Genomic DNA, 18,391 nt, shown 5'->3' on the forward strand with positions numbered 1-18,391 from the left:
TCCACCATCACCACCTGAAGTTTCTCAAATCCTTGAGACGACACACAAACGGCTAGGAAACGGCTAGGACACGGCTGCGCAGCGAATCGCATCATGGCAAACCGACGGGGTCATGCCGCGTGGGGCCCGCTGTGGAGGATTCGCAAGAACGCTGTCGAAGATCAATCTTGGCAGCGTTTTGCTTGGCAATGTTTGAAGATCTTCGGAACGCCTGCCACACCCTTATTCGATGCCCGCTGCCCTCAAGCCCGAATCCGCAGGAATTGGATGTTTCTGACCAAAAGAGTACGAACTACAGGTCGTCGTAAGTGTGCACAGCCCTGGCCCCTTCAGACTCGCGAGTGTCGGCAATCGCACCTTCTGAAACAGGAAAAAGAAGGCGCTCTCAGGGGGTCGGTCTTGCACATTTTAGCAGAATACCCTGCACTGCACGACCATTTCCAACGTTTCCAAGACACAACTAGTCCTGCTTCCCACCAACCCTACTGCCTCAAATTAAACTCATCTGTCCTCCGCAGCGCTGTTTCGTTCGGAACATTGCGAATAATTGCACAGGCTAAATGTGACCTGCAGCAAGCATTTGATGCAAGGGCAGATCATCTGGACTTCCCGACAGATCATGGAACGTGGGAAACGTCTTGGCAGGAGATCATGCAACCACAGATACAGCCGGAGAGTATACACCAAAGCCCTTTCGTGGTTATGCGCAAACCATGCGCAAGCTTCCAAACTTCCCTCCGTGTCGTCATTCCTGCATCTGTCTGTCTGGAGTGGCCGAGGCCAGTTCGGGCGGATCAAACTTGCAGTTACGGATCGATTCGAATTTCAAACGCTGATTGCAAGGTTAGGGTGTGCATCTACTTCCATAACTTCCGGCGCATCGAAGTTTCGGACCGTTCACAGAATCGAAGCGAAGAAACAGTGGAGAACCGCAGGATGCAGCTTAAGCAGTGGCAAGCTCGTATTCCTATTGGGGAAAGCTCGTTATGCTGGACGCAATTAATTGCAGCTGAGTCTCAATTGCATTTCAAAGCTACTCGTGGTGTCCCTAAATGTGAAACCAGACCAGCTCTCCAGGCGTGCTGATGAGTCGTAGGTTCAAATTCTCAAGAGAGCCACGGTCGAGACAAACCCATTCTGGTTGTCGGCCCAACTTGCCACCTCATGTCCATCGATCGTGGCCATTGACGTCGCCCCCACCGTATTTAGATTGTACACCGATACCTTACTCTTCTCGAACGATAGGATCTGCGACTGGCACTTGGATGCGTTTCCTTGGTTAGAGCACTCCACGTTGTTGTTTGTGAAGAAGCTGTACAGACCGGCGCCGTACACGAGCACATCGCTGCTGTCCACAACGCGAAGGCCCCATCCACTCGCCCCCTTCGCGATGACTGGATCATGGAGGGTGGAGACGACCGGGAAGGGATTTGTCGCGTCAGGATTGGGCTGGTAATATGCCGTCTCAGTCTGTATCTGGCCCATCACCACGTCCTTGGTGTTCACCAACTGGTACTCGTACAACACGTGGTGCTCAACTCCCGTGCCATACAGCCAGATCCCTCCCGCAATGCTCTCGATGAGCAGACCGCGCCCAGCATATATGGTGATCTGCGTGAGCTTCGCATCGTCGATGTCATGGTCCGCAACCCACAACCAGCAGTTTTCCATGTAGAGACCCGACGCTGACTTGGTGATGTGCATGCTCATGAAAGCAGCGATACAATCCTTGGCAATATTGGAAGGGGTGATTGTGGTGTTGGGCGTCTTGAGGCATTCGGCGACTTGAAGCTTGCTTCCCGTGAAGCCGCCCACCCGAGTATGAACATCCCACATGCCCGAAGGTGCACCTCCGTGTGACGCCAGGTTCCATTCAATGAGTATGGCTCCGGCTTGGGCTCCTTGGGAACTTATCACCATGTCAGACCATTCGATGACACCACTTTGGCCTGGCAAGCCAAACTGAACCACAACTTGGGGATGGGCCATGTCGGCGAAGTACGGTCCCGAAGACATGATGACCGGGAAAGCTTCTCCAACAGCCTGACATCTGCAGTCAGCATATTGTGTGCATCACCACCAGCGTCAAACGAATTTACCTTGGATCCTGGTGGCACGACGATAGTCTTGGTCACTTTGTAATATCCGGCGTTGAAGAAGACGATCTTGCCAGCAGCCGCCGCGAGAGCCAAGGCACTGTTGATAGCATCCGTATCATCCGTCTTCCCATCACCCTTTGCACCAGCTGCGCGAATACTTACGAACTGCGATGATGGCACCTGCTCGTACCTGGGCTTCGAGCGCTCGTAGAACTCGCTTCCCGTCGTCAGCCTTGCTGGTCTGTCGTTCCCGACGATCGGGCCTTGGAACACGTTCGGTCCCTCAGGCGTATATCCTCGACCTTGACCCCACCCATCAATCCTGCTCGCTCCAGACGATCCAGCCAGCACAATGGTGTTGCCTGGGCCCTGTACAGCGACAGGAACCTTGTTGAGAACAACGTTTTCTAGAATAAGGCTTCCGCCCGATGCCGGTGTGGAGGTGGTATTGCGAGACATGGAGATGCCTACAGGTGTGTTGCTAATCTCGCTGTCAATAAAGACAACAGATCCGACATTCTGAGCCCCTGCTGCGGTAAGACCAGACATATTCAAGCCGGTTTCGCAGTTGTTAATCTTGACTCCTTTATACGTCCAACCCCAGTCCCAAAGCTAAGTGCGTGTCATTCTTGAATCCGGCGTGTTTTACGGGGAGAGGTTCTCACCTGTTGAATAGCGGTGACGGCGTTGTTGAACGTCAAGTTACGCATGGTAAATTGCTGGTTGCCCACGGTCATTCCATGCAGACCACCATCGAATACTAGATCGTTCATGAAACCGCCAGAGCCCTCCTCGACAAACAAGCCCTCGTGTTGGGTTCCCTTCACGGTTGACATTTTGACAACAATGTTTTCCAATGATGTTGCTTGAGCAGTGGGCCAGTGGATTCCTGATACCAAGAGTGATGGTGATACTGAGGTCATGTCGATGACCAAGTTACGAATTTGACGCCAGAATACCTGCAATAGTGAGTAGAAATTCACCAAAAAACGGGAAGGGGTATTCACTAACGTTAGTTGCACCCCAACCAAGTCCATTCGCCCCATACTACCAGCTTTGTTAGCCATTCGATTCGTGCGGGCAGCCTCTCTAATTGACCTACCTTATTTCCATCAATCACCCAACGAGCGGAGAAGCCTGAGCTGGCCTTAATGACAGGCATGCAGTTGGGGTTACCGACGATTTGGGTGTAGTAATAATCGACAATGGAATCGGAAATAAGATACGTGCCATTGGGGAAATAAACAAGGGCTGGAGTGGTGGTTGAAGATGCGCAGGTACCCGGTCCACATCGATCACCGGAGCTAATAGCAGCGTTGATAGCCGCTGTGTCATCTGTCATTCCGTCTCCTTTTGAGTATGTCAGTGAAGGCCAGTTCAGACAGATCTATGCTGCTGAGGTATTCAGGACGTTACCTTTAGCACCAAAGTCCTTGACATTTCGGAAAACCTTGTAGCCATTGGGGTCCGCGTTGAAGGATGCAATCCCTTCTGCTTTCATATCCTCAAGCCAGTATGCGCAGGCTGATGGAGTTGATGACGTTGAGCTAGTTGCGGTCGAGCTGCTAAACGACACTGATGTCGAGCGGGAGACGGAGCTGAAGGAGGACCACGAGCTCACGTTTCTCGAGTACGGAGCAGAAGAAATGATAGCAGACGAAGAAGTGGTATAGGTGCCATTCCGGGACGCAGTCGGATAAGCAGTGGCGTACGATCCATTCCGAGAAGCACTTTGTACGCCATAAGAAGCATGCCGAGAGGCACTCTGGGAGGCACTGGCGCCGTCGGAAACATAGTCATTGCCCGTAGCAGCCACGGAGAAGGTCACCGACCCACTGGGGGAACTCGAAGATGCGGGATAGCCGCCATCGTCGGTATGCGAGGGCATCCAAGTGGATACTCCGGTCGGATACCAATCATCTCCGTGGGGTTCCTCTCCCTTATTCTTCGAGACTGGTGAATGTGGCTCCCCCTCACAATTCGTCGTGACGCTAGGCGACGCGGTCAGGGCTTGGTCGGCATATCCATCATCACCAGCATCATATGAAGTCGTATTGGAGAGGGTCGAGTTATGATGGTGTCTCAAGACATGGTTGACATGAGCAAGAGTCACCGAAGCGAAGAAAGAAAGCGAAACGAATGCATGAACGCGCATGGCGAAAACGAATGGTAAAGGACAGTGTATGTCCAAAGTAACGAGTGACTTGATTAGGGTGAAGCGGACCCAATTGCCTGGGTATGAAAAAGATCACGATCTTTATCGTTCCTCGTCCACATCCTGAGGAGACTGGGGACGGAGAGCGATTTTATCAACCACGAGAAGTCGCATGGCTGGACGCCATGCGAATCACTGGCATCACGGGCGAAGTCTCGCAGGCACACTAATGCCCCTTTCGGCCCTCAGTCCAGCCCAGAAATACGAAGTTCCCAGGTGTGCGGTGCCCGCTTTGGCAAAAATCCGAGGAGATGGCCTCCAAGAGATTTGGTGGCGCTACATAGATCCCCCAAAAGCAGAATCCAGGGGGTCCAGAAGCCGTTAACAGTGTAGCCAGATGGGTCATCTCGGATAAGACGCTGGGCAGCGCGGCCTAAAAGATGAGATGTGACTTGGCGGGCTTGGTAAAAGATAGTTGAGTCATGGCTTGCCGTTATAGAAATTGAAACTCGGGTTGCGAGCTGCGGCTGCTGTCAAGAATCAACAGCGCCGTTGGCAAGGTGAATTAGAAACCTCGGTGCCTTCAAACTTCAGATGGCATATCAGTTTAGGGGTCCAGACCCAAACTCAATCACCTGAAGTCGGTGAGGATGAAAGGACACAGAGCCCCCGCATTGAGATCAGCGTCACAATTTCCCCATACTACCATAGTTCTCAGACTAGACGAACACGGTTAGACCGTGCTGGTGCCACTGCACAGGATAACAGACTGATTACCTTTTATGTCAGGCTGGAGTTGGTGGGCTCAATGAATTGAGCAAATGACCGCATTCGTCCTCGAGAACTCAAGCACTATGACACGCAGTAGGCCAACCTGCTTCAATATTTTCTTGACAGCCTTTGACTTGGGAATTTTTATTTTGATACTCTTCGACCACGAAGACTCTCAATCGTTACTGGGCGTCGTGGTGTCGCGACCATTGGTTGTGAGATGATGTCAACTGTATATGGAAGTGTCACTACAGAGCCAGAAGTCCGGCTGCTTCTTTCCTAACCGCAGGTAAAAACATGTTGCTATTTGAACAATCGAGGTAACCCAAACTGACAACCTCTGTTCGACTGATGTCCACACAAGCTTCAACGTTACACGCTTCCGGTCATGGATATCCACGTCAGCGCATCCATTAGTGCTGTCATCCGCACCGAAGCCCATCGCCCGCGGGGGCCCCACGCTGCACGCCTCCCACGACGCCGGAAGTGAATATCAAAAGACTGATGAATAATCATTGCATTCAAGTCAACCCATCGCTTCATCAAAGTCCTCTACGAACGATGGTATATCCGCCATGAGCAAAGGTTGACCCAGAAGCTCGATACCTCTATCGCCATGTCGCGTCGTCATGTACAGGCCGATTATTTCTAGACTCTGCCACGCCTCACGGTCCGTATCCCGTTTCGGGAGCCTGCTCTTCTTGTTCACCGTCAGGAAGGCCTTGGCCTGATCGTAGGCCTCGTATGCATCTTCGTTTGCGTCTTTACCCGGGATGTTCTCGGTCTTCAAGCCCTAGTGGGACGTTGAAGTTCTCGGCTGGTGCAAGGTTTTCTTCGTATACCTGTCAAGGGTGTCTCCGCTGCCCTAGAAACTCTGGAGCGATTTATATTCTACGTCTCTCGTCGGCTAGGGTACGTTCTTCCGTCTCCTCACTTTGTCGTTCCATCCCCGCGACCCACATCTGCTGGTACGTTTTCTGGGGCTGGTTAAGTTCGATGAGGGGCATCCATACGGCGTTCAGGGTCTGCAGCAGGAAGAGTTCCATCACGGTTACGGTTGCGATTGAGGTTCAGAAGAAGAATTGGCTGGTGTTTTTCTGGATGTCGGAAGACTACAGTATTCTCAGGATGACCCGGTAAGATACTCTGGGTGAGTTTCGATCCCGACGGACCGACTGGTGGATGTGGTTAGCCCATGATGCGACAGCGTTGATAACGTCTGCCGTGTCGGCCGTGTCTTGCTCGACTTGCGCGCCGGTTTTTGCAATGGGTTTGTTGATGATTTCCCGCATCGTGTTGCCGTATGCCATGCTGTTTTTGCTCAAGGAGGATCATGCTTACTTATCTGCCTGTAGCCCATCACTTCCTGAGGGCTTGAGCCGTGGGGACGGCGATAGACGACAATTGTGTGAAGAAAGACAGATGAAAGAGAGGGAGAAAGAAATTCTCATAATCATGCATTGATCGGAAATAAAGCACTGAAATGTGGTGATGCTTCCGTGTAGTGCCCCTTGTGAAATATTACCAAGACACAAAGGATCTGCAACTTTAGGCATGTCTCGCATACCCTTCCGAATCCGAAAATTGTGAAATCCCAATCAGCTACTGTTTAATGCAGGCCATGTGAAGAGAATCCGATGATACCAGGTTGAGTAAGGGTAGTGAAGCCTCAGCACTCAAATCGTGTCCCTTTTCAACCCGCAATCAACAGTATTCAGGAACTAGATTCTTTGCATCACACAATAAATTTTACCCGCAACAAACCAAGCCTAGCATGCAAGTTGATACGTCTGGGGAGCTCTTGTGGGTTAATGCTAGCCAGGGCAGGTCTGGAAGCGTTGGTTGGGCATCGCACTTGCTGACCTCCATTATCTTTTCGAAAGGTTGTCTATCCACGAACCAGATGTGTTGTTTCCCATGGTCGATGGAATTAGACGATTTCAGTTTGAAAATTTCATATGAAGGACATATCTGCAGTGTAATTTAATTTGCCCCGTAAATGCCAGGATATGAAAGGCTATGAATTTAGGTGACATCACGTAAGGCGTCATGGTATGAAGAACGAATGCGGTGGTAGGCCAACTAGGTATAGTTAATTACTTCGGAATCCTAGGTTCCAGAACCCATCGACTCGGTTCCCTGATCCAGCTAATCCTCAAACAAAACGAAGGGGTAGGGGTATTATATAGACACAATGAACTGTCTCAGCCTATTCTTGAACAGCACCGCATGCAAAAATGATCTCGAAATGATAGCTGCTAGATGAATGTACCTGAGAAGCCAACAGCGAGGTAAACTATACACATGTGGTCCTCAGAACTCTGGACCGTCGTCCAAACGTATTGCGTAAATTTTCTCGCGCCGTATTTAGAGCTTTGCAAATGAAGCAACAAAGGATTGAGAACTGGAGGGTCCAGAACTGACTTTATTACTAGGGGATACAAGTATCTATAGAGTTCCAGTGCCATGTCATAGTCAAGTGTTCGCGCTACTGACCACATTTGGTCAGTAAACATCGTCAGAGGCCCTTGATGATGGAATACTCAATAGTCCCCTACTAAGTCATTACCTGAGCTGCAGGTGCAAAAAATTGGAATGCTGGCTGGCATCTCACAGTATCCAGAAGGAAACATCAGCATCAGGGTTTCTCCAAGTCTCAATATGAGTAATTATAGGGTTACTAAATCCAGCAGAGTCACCTCATTTTGGGACTATTCTCCAGCCGCAACTTTCAAAATATCTCTAGTTCTAATTTAAAACAGATCACAAGATGAGAGCTAGGCCATTTTGACGTCCAAAAAAAGAAGCTTGATGTTACCGGGATCATCGAATCTTGCCCAGTTTGGCATCTCGAACCACAAAGCTTGATGGGCCATGCTTTTCGCAACCAGAGTTGGGAAACAAAGCCGCCAGAGATATTGTGTCGTCTCTCGTCACGATTTCCGCATGCAGGTGTCAAAACTCGGTCTCATTATGGACGCAGGAATGCAGTTCTCCGGGACAGGCTCAAAAGTGCCTCAACCCTCGACCATTCCAGTCTTGACATCCCCAGATTGGATAAAACAAAGGGACATGATAGTTCGGATAAGGTGGGAAATATTGAAATAATTGTTGGTAAAGGCAATGCGATGTACGCAGTGCGGTATCGTGCTAGTATACAACATGGTAGAAACGCCAAGAATGCAAACGCTACATGATGTTGAAACCGGACACCAAGATGATAGATGCAAGTTGTCCCTCATACCCCCCCCCCATCTCTCGCCATGTCTTCACGGTCTTCTGCCGCTACATGGGGGGTGATTCTCGGGGCGAGTTCTAGAATCTTAGCGATAAAAATTTCTTCTCCTGAGGTCGAAAAAGCCCGATTGTGGTCACGCACATCCTCGGGAGAAAGCGAATATGTTTTGCAGAGCTTCAGAGATGAAACCTCGTTCTCTCCGAAGCCCAAAGCGCCCGACCATGGCTCCACACCCCTGCCTTCCGTAACACTCCCCCAATGCCTCTCCAGATACCTTCCTACAGGGCAGCGGCCTTGAGGCTGGGGTGTCTTCTCCTGCCACTCCGCCTAACCTTCGACAGCTCGTCTTCGTCGTCAGCTCCCCGCATCTCCCCCTGCTTCCTTATATTACCCGTGACTTCCGCGGCAGGCGTTTCCGCCATGGAACTGCCACTCTTCTTACCCCTGATTTTCGCCTCATGCGCCCGATCGAGGAACCGGTGGACCATGCGGTGATCCAAAATCCGCTCTTCTTTGTCGTGCTTGCCCTCGCGTTCTGTTTTGGGCCATTGAAATCCGTAGAGCTTGGAGTGGCGCTCGCAGCGGGGGCAGGAGCTGCGCGTGTAGTATGCATCCCTTTGCACAAAGGGGTCGGTGCAGTTTGTGCAGCGCACCCAAGCGGCCTCCGGCTCCGAGAGAAGGACAGGCGTCAGCGAGTAATCGCCCGGGATGCGGATACGACTAGGCTTCGCCGTAATGGGCGACGTGGATTCGTCGACGCTTTCGGTGCGCGTGGGGGTAGAAGCTCGGGGCTTGACTGGCGCTTTCGAGGGAGTCGTCACTGTCGCTTCTTTCGACTTGCATTTCGACTTTCCGCTGCCGCGTGGCCGGCCTCGACCCCGCTTGGGCGCTTCTTCTTCCTCCTCCGCCAGCGGCGCATGGTCTGTAGTTGGGGTTGGTAGACTCTGCTCTATCGTCTTGGAAGCGGGTGTCAGCGGAGGAGGTATGACAATGAGGTCAGCTGATTCGACAGCCTTCTCACTGTCGTCGGGAGGAGTCGAAGTGAAAATGACCGGAATGCCAGTCGCAGGCGCAGGTGCGACTGCCTCGATTGTGGACAATGTTTCATTCGCGGTCACATCTCGGGCCATTGGTGACGGAGCAATTGCTGGGAACGGGGCCATTGCGACGTCGGATAGCGAAGACGTCTCCAAGTCCTCCAGCTTGAGCACAGGCTTCGTCGCTTCTGCCTCCTTGACATCTTCCTCGGGGGTCGTAACTCCGGTGAGAAGGGTCTCGGCACTATCCGAATCGGAAGCAGAAGCCGATGCGCTGCCGTTCGATTCTTCATCGCTGTTCTGTCTAGACAACATGGACGTCGAAACGGCCAACTCGTCGCTATGAAGAGTCTTCATCTTCTTGTGCGGCGTGGCGGGCGGTGAACTCAGTAAGTCAAACTCGCGTTTCCGCTTCTGACGTAGCAGCGTCTCGGGCGTAGGAGAACTGGTCATAGACGCCCGGCCCGAACTCATCATCAGCGTCTTCGACCTGGACTTGGGAACCCGCGGCCGAATATCAGGAGTCACAGAGGGCGTCCTCGAGGAACGGGCCAAGCTGTCGTCGCGACGTCTGCGACGGAGCGAATATCCCTCTTCGTTCACCTGCTCAATGCTCTGCTTGACGGGCACAGTGCCATCGGGTTGTTCCCACCCGTTGGCCAGATTGACCTCGCATGTTTGGCACAAACACTCACAATTGTCTTCGCCAAAGTAGTTCTCGCCGTAGGTGACAGTGATCTCATCTCCGACTTCGATGTCCCGTGTCGCAAATATCTCGATGCCTGACTGGCTGGTGATAACGAGCCGGGCATTGGCACCGCAGTCGTGATTTGCGAATCGCGCAGGACCCATGAACAGGCTTGCACACTTGTTGCGCGAGCTGACCACAATGCTGAAGTCTTTCTTGCGCTCCGAGATCTCATTCTCCTCCTTAGGGGTTATCAAGACCTGGATGCCCGACAGGTATTTCACCGATCCCCCCTTTTTGACGAAGCGGCGCGCAGTCACGGCAGCTTCGTGGGTGTTGATGGTGTACCGGTTCGTCGTGCTCACTTCGAAGGGGCAGTCGGGGAGGTAGATCTGCATGTAGCGACGCAGGTGTCGGCGGAAGTCGTCCTTCTCCTTGGGTGTCTTGAGCCCATTGTAGAAACGGCGCATTCCATCCAGACCAAGCAACTTGGACTCGGCCACTTCCAGGTCCGGGTCGACGATGAGATGCGCCTGAATGATCTTGGTGACCTCCTCCTCTTTCACTCCTCTGGAGGGGTGGTACGTGGTTCGATTCTTGGGGATCGTCGTCCAGTAGTAAGCCTAAGCCCAGTCCGTCAGTCTCTGTTCATCTCAGTATCAAGCTGTCGGGACTCGACATACGTGATCCACGAGCGCATCTGTGAGTATGTCGTCGTAAGCCGATATTTGAGCCAACGTCAGCGGCTGCTTCTTGGCTGAAGCTGGGAAAGGCATTATCGCAATCGCTATGCGCAAATACTCCGAGTTCGCTGGATTCCTAGATTTCGCTTGAGAAGGGGTGGGGAGTATGGTGAATTCTCCAGTGTTGGGGTGGGTTGACCAAAGAATGGCTCGAAGGAACTGTTGGACGGAGGCCCCTTCGTGCGCCCCAATGAGAATTGGAGGTAGAGAGAGGGAGGTGAACCGGTCGTGACTAGCTGCAATTGGTCCTCATGTGCTGATATATTGGGGAAACGAATGCAGTTGGCAAGGCGCAGTGGTGGAAAGGCGAGCCGGGGCCAATTGGATATCAACTGTTGCAAATGCGTCGTTACATGAAGTCCATGCGGCAAGAGGGTGCGAAGTAAGGTATGAACGCAACGAAGTTGGGATGGAAAGGACCTTGAACCAAAGAGCGCCAACAAGGAAACAGGATGCAGCAGTCGCTAGTCACGAAGGCAGCTCTCATGGATGATGGATGGGTATTATGCACGCAATTGCCGGGAGGAAAAGATATAAAAGTATATTCTGCTGCGGGTCTAACAAAGTAAAGGAGAGGTGAACATGAGGGAGGGACAGATCTCCCTCCTTATCGAAAATTCGGAAATGCTATGCAAGCAATTCACGAGACTTCAACTTGACACCCGAACCTGGTGCGGCCCCTCAAGTCCACACAGACACAGAGGTACGGGAAAAGAGGGTGGCAGGTCAACGCGCCAATGCCAGATAGCGGCCCTCGTGTGCGTGGAGAGCATTAGACCATGTCATGTATGTACTAATTGACCCCCGATATTGAACCAGGGTTGGTACGATGTACTTGGTTACAGGGTCGATCCCGAAGATTGGCCAATGACAGAGGCGCGCCGTCTTTCAGCCTCGAACGGCCAACGACCAACGCCAAAATTTGAATTTGACGAGAGCCTCCCCATCCGCGAGGCCGACCCGCCAACAACCGTGGAATCGTCTTACAGAGCTTCATCGGCCCCCGCAGCAGGCTGAATCGGCCAAGATGATCCAATTAAAGGTGCGGCAGTTGTTGCGTCGAGTTTTGGGACAGCGAGAGTGCTGACTCTTTCTTCCCTCAGACGATGCTGAATTGCATCGACAACTCGGGCGCCGCCATTGTCGAGTGTGCCCTTGTCGTTGGCCAGAAAAGACATGCATCAATCGGTATTTGCTCCGCTCCAATTGCCCTGCTGGAATAAGTTGTCGACTGATTCCACATATCAGGCGACCGTTTTGTCGCCATTGTCCAGAAGCAAAGAGGTGCCACCGATGCGGGAATGGGTGTCGCGTCTGCTGCCAACAAAGTCAAGCGAGGCGATATCCGACACGCCATCGTCGTCCGTACCAAGAAGAAGGTTCAGCGCCCCGACGGTAGCGTCGTTCGATTCGATGACAATGCCTGCGTCTTGATCAGCAAAGCTGGCGACCCCATTGGAACACGAGTAAACGGTGTTGTTGGTGCCGAGCTGCGACGCAAGAAGTGGAGCAAGATCTTGAGCATGGCCCCCATGCATGCATAGGTGCACTGTTGGATTACATCGAGATAAAAGGAGGCGCCTGAGTGGATGGCGCGGTTCGAGTAGACATGTGTACTATACATGTATAAGCATTTGGCTGGCGTTCGAGTGGAAACTGGTATTGTAGGCAAAACGTCTGTTATAGGGGATCTATATTTGGAAGACATATTCCCACTCCCAATACACTCATATCACATCTCGGAGAACAGTATGGCACTCTTTGGGTTGAATATCCACTCCGCTGGAAGAATCAAATCTAAGTTTTCGTGTCTGAAAGGTGGCGTTCGTGCCAGCAGACTCCTAACGCCTGCCCATGCATTACTTTATCAAATTGGTATTAAAGACTCCACATCCCCTTTCCAAAGTCTACGTCCTCGTCGCTACTGGAAGATATTACCGCACTCGCAGCATACGTAGAAGAGTTTCTAGGCATTGGAAGTTAGTACAATCAATCCTGATATTCCAGGTACTTTGAGCTTACCATGCCGGTCTCAGCGCTTCGTTGTTGGGACTGGAAGAAGACAGCTTCCTCGTGCTTGCACACCGGGCAAGTCTTGTTCGAGCGCGGAAGCTAGGAGAATAAGTGATGTTAGCATTAGGTCAAAGAATCGTAAAACGTATCAAGCATGCTCCCCAAGCTGCATATCACGAGTGACTAGTTCTCCATTGGTACTAGCGTCGTCGTATTGCACTTTTATCCATGGGCTTTGAGGATGTTGTTAGTATAAAGCCGGCCGTACGCAGCATCTCATTAAAGCATTCGTCACCATTGAAGGAGCAAAGCTTGCTGGTAATGACCACGTAGCTTGTTTAGCATCCACTCAATCCTCGAGGAGCCGAGTAGGAAGTACAGGCCCTTCCGATTTTCAACAACCAGCACTTGATGAACAAAGACTCGATGTCAACACTTTGACAACTCCGCTAGGCTGAATGAGTTGGAAGCTGTACTGGGGCTGTTGGAAAATGAAGGATGCGCAAGAGTGCTCAACTACTATGGGGCAACGGAGCCAAAGGTTTTCAACGTTGCTCACTCCAGGCCGGGATCGGAGGATCCAGAGCCAAACCAGCATGGTGTCCTTGCGAATGTGAATGCCATGTCCAGTCGTCGACCACGCAGTGCAGAGTGTGGGTAGAGGTTGAACTCTGAGACAATGCAGAGATAAGAACTTGATAGAGCTAGCCATCAGAGAAGTGGTGTGGAGCATTTCATCACAGTGCAGAAACAGAGTGGCCGACGTGATGATTTTCCCAACCAATGATGTTCCTGGCGTTTGATCGTGATCTGACCCCATTCAGGCCATCACACGAGGTAATGGTGTGGGGAGGGCCAGATAGGGTTCCCGTCTGATCGTGATCTTTGATAGGATGCGGATATCAGACTCGTTCACCATCGTCGTGCCTAGCAAGGGTAACTAGAGTTGCCTAACGACTATATGGGCATCCAGTAATAGACTGGTAGTACACCAATGGATGGCTCGCCTCAATCGAATCTCGGTCGAATTTTCGTGAGCCCTCTCTTTAGCTGCTAGCGTTGCTGATTGCCGTCCATCCACAGATTGATTTACTGTGGGCTGAGATACAGATCAACCACCAACATTGACTGCCAGAGCTAGGCACTTTGCGTGACTGGGGCATATTTCTGTGTGGCCTCTTACAGATGGCATCTCCAACTTCAACGTCATCACCGTCACCTCGGGTCTTCGTGTAGTGGCACATAGTAGTGTGACCCTTGTGCTTTCAATGCATCCCACTTCGGAGACATTGCTTCCTTCGACAGCGTTTGTACGATCCATCGATGGTGAGCAGTTGGCTTGTAGCGCCTGACAAGTAGTCTACACCAATCCGGCGAGGAATCCAAGGTTATATGACATGGCTCGTCCGTGACGAGTCTCTGATGGATGCCAAACATCCTAATAACTTGGGACTGGCAGTGAGGTGTGATGCACTCAATGTTGTCGCACTTCGGTTAGGGGTGGGTATCGCTATAAGGGCGCAGCGAAGAGTCTTTGAGTCCAATGCATGCCATCCTCGAACTGTGCAGCCGTTTTCCCTTTTTACTGAAATCCCAAAGTTCCGGACACGATCCTCAAGCAGGCTTAAGCTGACATCTTTGGATGGCGCCTTACCTGCGAAGGTGACGGCCAGAAAGTACTGCAGTGCCACGTGCGGTCACTTTGGTGACCCCCCCTGCTTCTCTGCTTGACATGGAATCCGTTTATTCAACCCAGAGCCCTCCACATACTTCCTGAACAGGTCTCGACCAGCCTGGAGCCAGCTGGCATGGTTCGTCAACTCAGTCGACTGTACAGCAAGACCATTTTGGTGCCCAGTGGTCCAGGTGGATGTCTCCAATTACAACGCAGCTCGTATGACTCGGCGTCACAGAAAACACGAGGGTGTTTATGTTCATGTCAACGAAGTCTTCGCCAAGAATGGAGTCAACGACCAGCAAGAAGATTCAGGATTTTGCCTTTCCCGCGACTGCGGCCGTATGAAGAGCGGTTCGTCCTTTGCCGTCGCATCCTTGAAATTGCGTGTCATGATGGACGAACGATATGACGGCCTTCTCGTGGAATGATGACTCGCTCTAGCATGCGATTTCTTCGTCGGTGCAGGCGAATCAGGTGCTTATCAGGTGCTAATCAGCTTGGGTACACCAGCCTAGTGGCTAGATAGAGCTCCGAACGTTTCTGCCGCAGAGTCCCGCATTATGATCTCTAGCTCGTTTCATAATCACGATGTCCCCGTGATACTAGGGAATGGAGAGAGTGAACACCGTGCTGACTCCTACAAAACAGTGCAAAGCTGGTCCGATGTTCACTTGGACTTAGGTCGGAGATCCATCTGCAAGATGACTACTTGAGGGAACCCGTATGAAGCTCCTCGGTTAAAAATGACACGTTGCATTCTTTTGTCCCGGAATTGCGACGTCGTGGAGTTGTTGCAATGTCTTGAAGACTTGAAATGACATGGAGACGCACCATGATGCACGATTTTTGGAATATCGAGGGCGGGTTTGGCGTAGTTTCCGATGCTGTAGACAATCGTGCGTTACTTCAAATGATGCTCAGTTCCGACAGGCTTCGCCGAGGACGCCAAGGACCGATGAGAGGAAAAAAAATTCCGAGCCGCCATATTCCTCTTCACGTCTGCCACGTGTTGCTGAGTTCCAGAAGAGGGTGAATAACGCCGTAATTGGTGTGGCCTACCCTGCGCGCACTGATGGCTTCAGGTGAAGTGACGTCAAGTAACGCAGACTAGCCTGGATTTGACAGTTGGCACTAGTACTTATTATGCCTGTATCCGAGAGTCCTTGCTGAATCTCCGATGGACCGGTTGTGATTGATATCAAAGGTGAAGTCGGGCCGAAGGCGAGGTAAAGGGGCAGTGGCGTTTTCTTGAATTCGCTGAGCCGGTGATACTTCGAACACATAAATCGTACAAGGCGACAAGTCGGGGATGTGGTGAGATTAAGAAAGCAAAGCCATGCCCTCAACCTCACGGCCAATGCGCAAGGCTTCCGGGGGGTCTACCTCAGGGTTTGCCGCAATATTATATGGTAGATACTGCGCGATAGCATCATGTACATGCGACATAGCCATGCTTGATATCTGGTAAGAGGTGAACTTGGCGTTGCCAGCCGCCTGCTGTTCGGCGTCCAGCAGTTTGTAGAGGCCAGCAGCATGCGCAAGTGACTGAACTCAGTCACAGGCGCAATCGTGGCTCGAACGGACGAAATGGTTGTACTCATCAATAGCAACTTTGCCGCAAGTATCGCACTGGAGCAAAGTGAAACCACATCGAAAGCAGAAAGCGGAATCCGGACCGTCAGATGGCGAAGACTCACAAGTAGGAGCAGCAGCATTGGGAGCAATAGGAGAATGGAGACGCTACTGACCGTAAGATCCGATCCAACGTCCTGAGTGACTCCAGCTGTCTCGCCGACAGCATTATTCATGACATTGCGGAAAACACACGTCGAAGTGGCCTCCTCGGTGTACTGGCAGGTACGGCAGGTAAACTGCAGCTTGTGAGAGTCCTCATCCTCCTTGGGATACAGCATGTTGGAACATTCGGAGCAGAATCTAAAAGTGATTTGCTCGAGCTTGTTCTTGTTGGCCCCGTCGTTTGAGGTGGTGGACTGCGGCGACGCCATGATGGGCCGTTTGCGCTTCTGCTGGGGTGAGTTGTTGGTGACTTTGTGAGGTGAGGTGTGAGTATGCTTGCTGTTGACCGCTGAAATTACCAAAAGGCAAAAACACGGCAATTATTTAAGAGAAAAATAATCGGCGAAGCTGTTGATATGGGATGAAGATTCCTGGCGTCGCGGTGCCTTCAAGAATGCGCCGGATTTTGAAGGTTCCCATGTTGAAGTCAAAGACGGACCAACTTCGGATAATCGGATAAATTCTAACCAATGAAATGATCAAGGGAACAAGAAGGCCTCCCCCCGTTTTCGGACAGTATAGAGACTGTGTATAGCAGACATAGATCTATGCAGCTTGTCTAAACATTTGATGTTTGATAATTAATTAGTTCTATTTGAAAGAAGCCCAATTGAAAAATACTTTTATCATTCCTTATGATTAAGCAATTATTTTATCTGAATAACGTCCATGACGAGTGAAGCTTTGTTTCCCTCGAGTAGACCTTATGCTCGCACTTCACACGGTGTCAGTAAAAACGCACCCTAGACGACCCGGCGATTGAGCTCTCGACAGCCCCGCGTTTCATCGTCATCCTTGCCCCGCCTCGAAAACCTCGTGATCGTTGCTCGGTGCAACAATATCCAGCTCCCAATCTGAGCCGATAGGCTAACTAGCCCAAATCCCCAAATAGACCCAAAGGAAGCAAGCTAGCAGATGGTAGAATTTAGATGGGCTGCTGATGTGCAGGTCTTCCCTTCCCCCTCGTTGCCCCGCTTCCCGCTTATTTGGTTCATCAGGCCGAGTTAGCGCAAAGCAGGATTCTTCCACTCCTCGGTCGAGATTTGATTCAAAAGCTGAATTCCGAAAAAGGCCCGGGTTTGTCTCCAATAACTAAACGCATATCCGGCCTTGCGTCTGACCATCATTGTCTCTCGTCGTAAAGCAACGCTGTAAACCCTCGAGCAATTGCAAGCAACAAGACGTCTGCAGACCGACATCGATATCAACATCGACATCATACGACCTACATCGACCATTACTCCCACATCCAACCAATATGGTAAGTTGCAGAATCAACTGCGTCTGCAGGGCATGCAACAGCTCCGAGCTTTTGCCCTAGTTTCGACCCTTTTCGCATGTGCATATCGTCATCCTCTTGTTTTCTGGAGGCACAATCGCTTACCAGCTTTGATGTGAACTAGGATGACACCGGTCTACCCCCAAGCTGGGAAGTTCGGCACAGCAACTCCAAGAATCTGCCCTACTACTTCAACGCGACAGATAAAGTCTCTCGCTGGGAGCCGCCGCCAGGCACAGATACGGAGAAGCTGAAGCGATACATGGCCCTGCACCACTCGTCTGCAACGGCACCCGCGGCTGGCAAACCGGCAGACAAGATCCGGGCCGCGCACCTGCTGGTCAAGCACAACGAGAGCCGGCGCAAGTCGTCGTGGCGCCAGGCCGACATCACGCGGAGCAAGCAGGAGGCCGAGGACATCATCAAGGGGTACGAGGCGCGCATCAAGCGGGGCGAGACGACGCTGGGCGAGCTGGCTACCACCGAGAGTGATTGCAGCAGTGCGAGGAAGAGGGGGGACCTGGGCTATTTTGGAAAAGGCGACATGCAGAAGGAGTTTGAGGACGCCGCGTTCGCGCTCCAGCCAGGGCAAATGAGCGGAGTCGTCTCGACGGCCAGTGGTCTGCATCTGATTGAGAGGTAAGTGGTCTGTATTTTCTTAGCCTGACTATTCTCGCATATTGAAAGTCTAGCCGGGGTTCTACGGGTGCGGCTTGGATGGTAGTGGCAAGAGGGTCTGGAACCAGGCAAATCAGACGGGAACCGACCGCCTTGTGCGAAAGGAAATTACGCGAACGTTGTGTCAAGCTTGAAAGGACTTGCTAACCTTCACTTCTAGGCTGGAGTAAGTCTACACGCGGGAAAGTCTTAGCGTACTGCTTCCCATGCCGAGA

General features: G+C 51.6%; 5 protein-coding genes across 5 annotated transcripts; 2 read left to right on the top strand and 3 right to left on the bottom strand.

The window, feature by feature from the left end:
- Positions 1 to 1,098: 1,098 nt before the first annotated feature.
- Positions 1,099 to 3,987, bottom strand: BCR38DRAFT_335480 (putative Exo-beta-1,3-glucanae; the record flags this gene model as incomplete). The annotated part of the gene is made up of 6 exons (XM_040855389.1): positions 1,099 to 2,043; positions 2,100 to 2,711; positions 2,765 to 3,058; positions 3,111 to 3,146; positions 3,202 to 3,449; positions 3,516 to 3,987. 6 exons carry the CDS (start codon positions 3,985 to 3,987, stop codon positions 1,099 to 1,101), a joined length of 2,607 nt encoding a protein of 868 aa, XP_040718762.1.
- Positions 3,988 to 8,541: 4,554 nt separating this feature from the next.
- BCR38DRAFT_455444 (uncharacterized protein) lies at positions 8,542 to 10,764 on the bottom strand (the record flags this gene model as incomplete). The annotated part of the gene is made up of 3 exons (XM_040861792.1): positions 8,542 to 9,574; positions 9,620 to 10,611; positions 10,672 to 10,764. The coding sequence occupies 3 exons, from the start codon at positions 10,762 to 10,764 to the stop codon at positions 8,542 to 8,544; spliced, it is 2,118 nt and encodes a 705-aa protein (XP_040718763.1).
- An 865-nt stretch (positions 10,765 to 11,629) lies between these two features.
- On the top strand, positions 11,630 to 12,478 carry BCR38DRAFT_423381 (mitochondrial 54S ribosomal protein YmL38/YmL34). The gene is made up of 3 exons (XM_040859587.1): positions 11,630 to 11,773; positions 11,835 to 11,919; positions 11,980 to 12,478. The coding sequence occupies exons 1-3, from the start codon at positions 11,759 to 11,761 to the stop codon at positions 12,273 to 12,275; spliced, it is 396 nt and encodes a 131-aa protein (XP_040718764.1). The 5' UTR covers positions 11,630 to 11,758; the 3' UTR covers positions 12,276 to 12,478.
- Positions 12,479 to 14,895: 2,417 nt separating this feature from the next.
- On the bottom strand, positions 14,896 to 16,616 carry BCR38DRAFT_133180 (uncharacterized protein). Its single transcript, XM_040853563.1, has 2 exons — positions 16,171 to 16,616; positions 14,896 to 15,024 (listed from the first exon to the last, which is right to left on the bottom strand). The coding sequence occupies exons 1-2, from the start codon at positions 16,426 to 16,428 to the stop codon at positions 14,941 to 14,943; spliced, it is 342 nt and encodes a 113-aa protein (XP_040718765.1). The 5' UTR covers positions 16,429 to 16,616; the 3' UTR covers positions 14,896 to 14,940.
- Positions 16,617 to 17,477: 861 nt separating this feature from the next.
- BCR38DRAFT_406401 (uncharacterized protein) lies at positions 17,478 to 18,346 on the top strand (the record flags this gene model as incomplete). Its single annotated transcript, XM_040858046.1, has 3 exons — positions 17,478 to 17,480; positions 17,623 to 18,137; positions 18,337 to 18,346. The coding sequence occupies 3 exons, from the start codon at positions 17,478 to 17,480 to the stop codon at positions 18,344 to 18,346; spliced, it is 528 nt and encodes a 175-aa protein (XP_040718766.1).
- Between the last annotated feature and the right edge of the window lie 45 nt (positions 18,347 to 18,391).

Source organism: Pseudomassariella vexata, assembly GCF_002105095.1.
Source record: "Pseudomassariella vexata strain CBS 129021 chromosome Unknown BCR38scaffold_3, whole genome shotgun sequence".
Lineage (NCBI taxonomy): Eukaryota > Fungi > Ascomycota > Sordariomycetes > Amphisphaeriales > Pseudomassariaceae > Pseudomassariella > Pseudomassariella vexata.

Bases quoted from the DNA above. Each gene is read 5' to 3' on its own strand.
- BCR38DRAFT_133180 (XM_040853563.1), bottom strand. From the start codon at position 16,428: ATGGCGTCGCCGCAGTCCACCACCTCAAACGACGGGGCCAACAAGAAC. The intron at 15,025-16,170 runs GTCAGTAGCGTC...TCCATTCCCTAG, and splicing joins ACGTTGGATCGGATCTTACG to TATCACGGGGACATCGTGAT.
- BCR38DRAFT_423381 (XM_040859587.1), top strand. The intron at 11,920-11,979 runs GTATTTGCTCCG...TCCACATATCAG, and splicing joins GAAAAGACATGCATCAATCG to GCGACCGTTTTGTCGCCATT.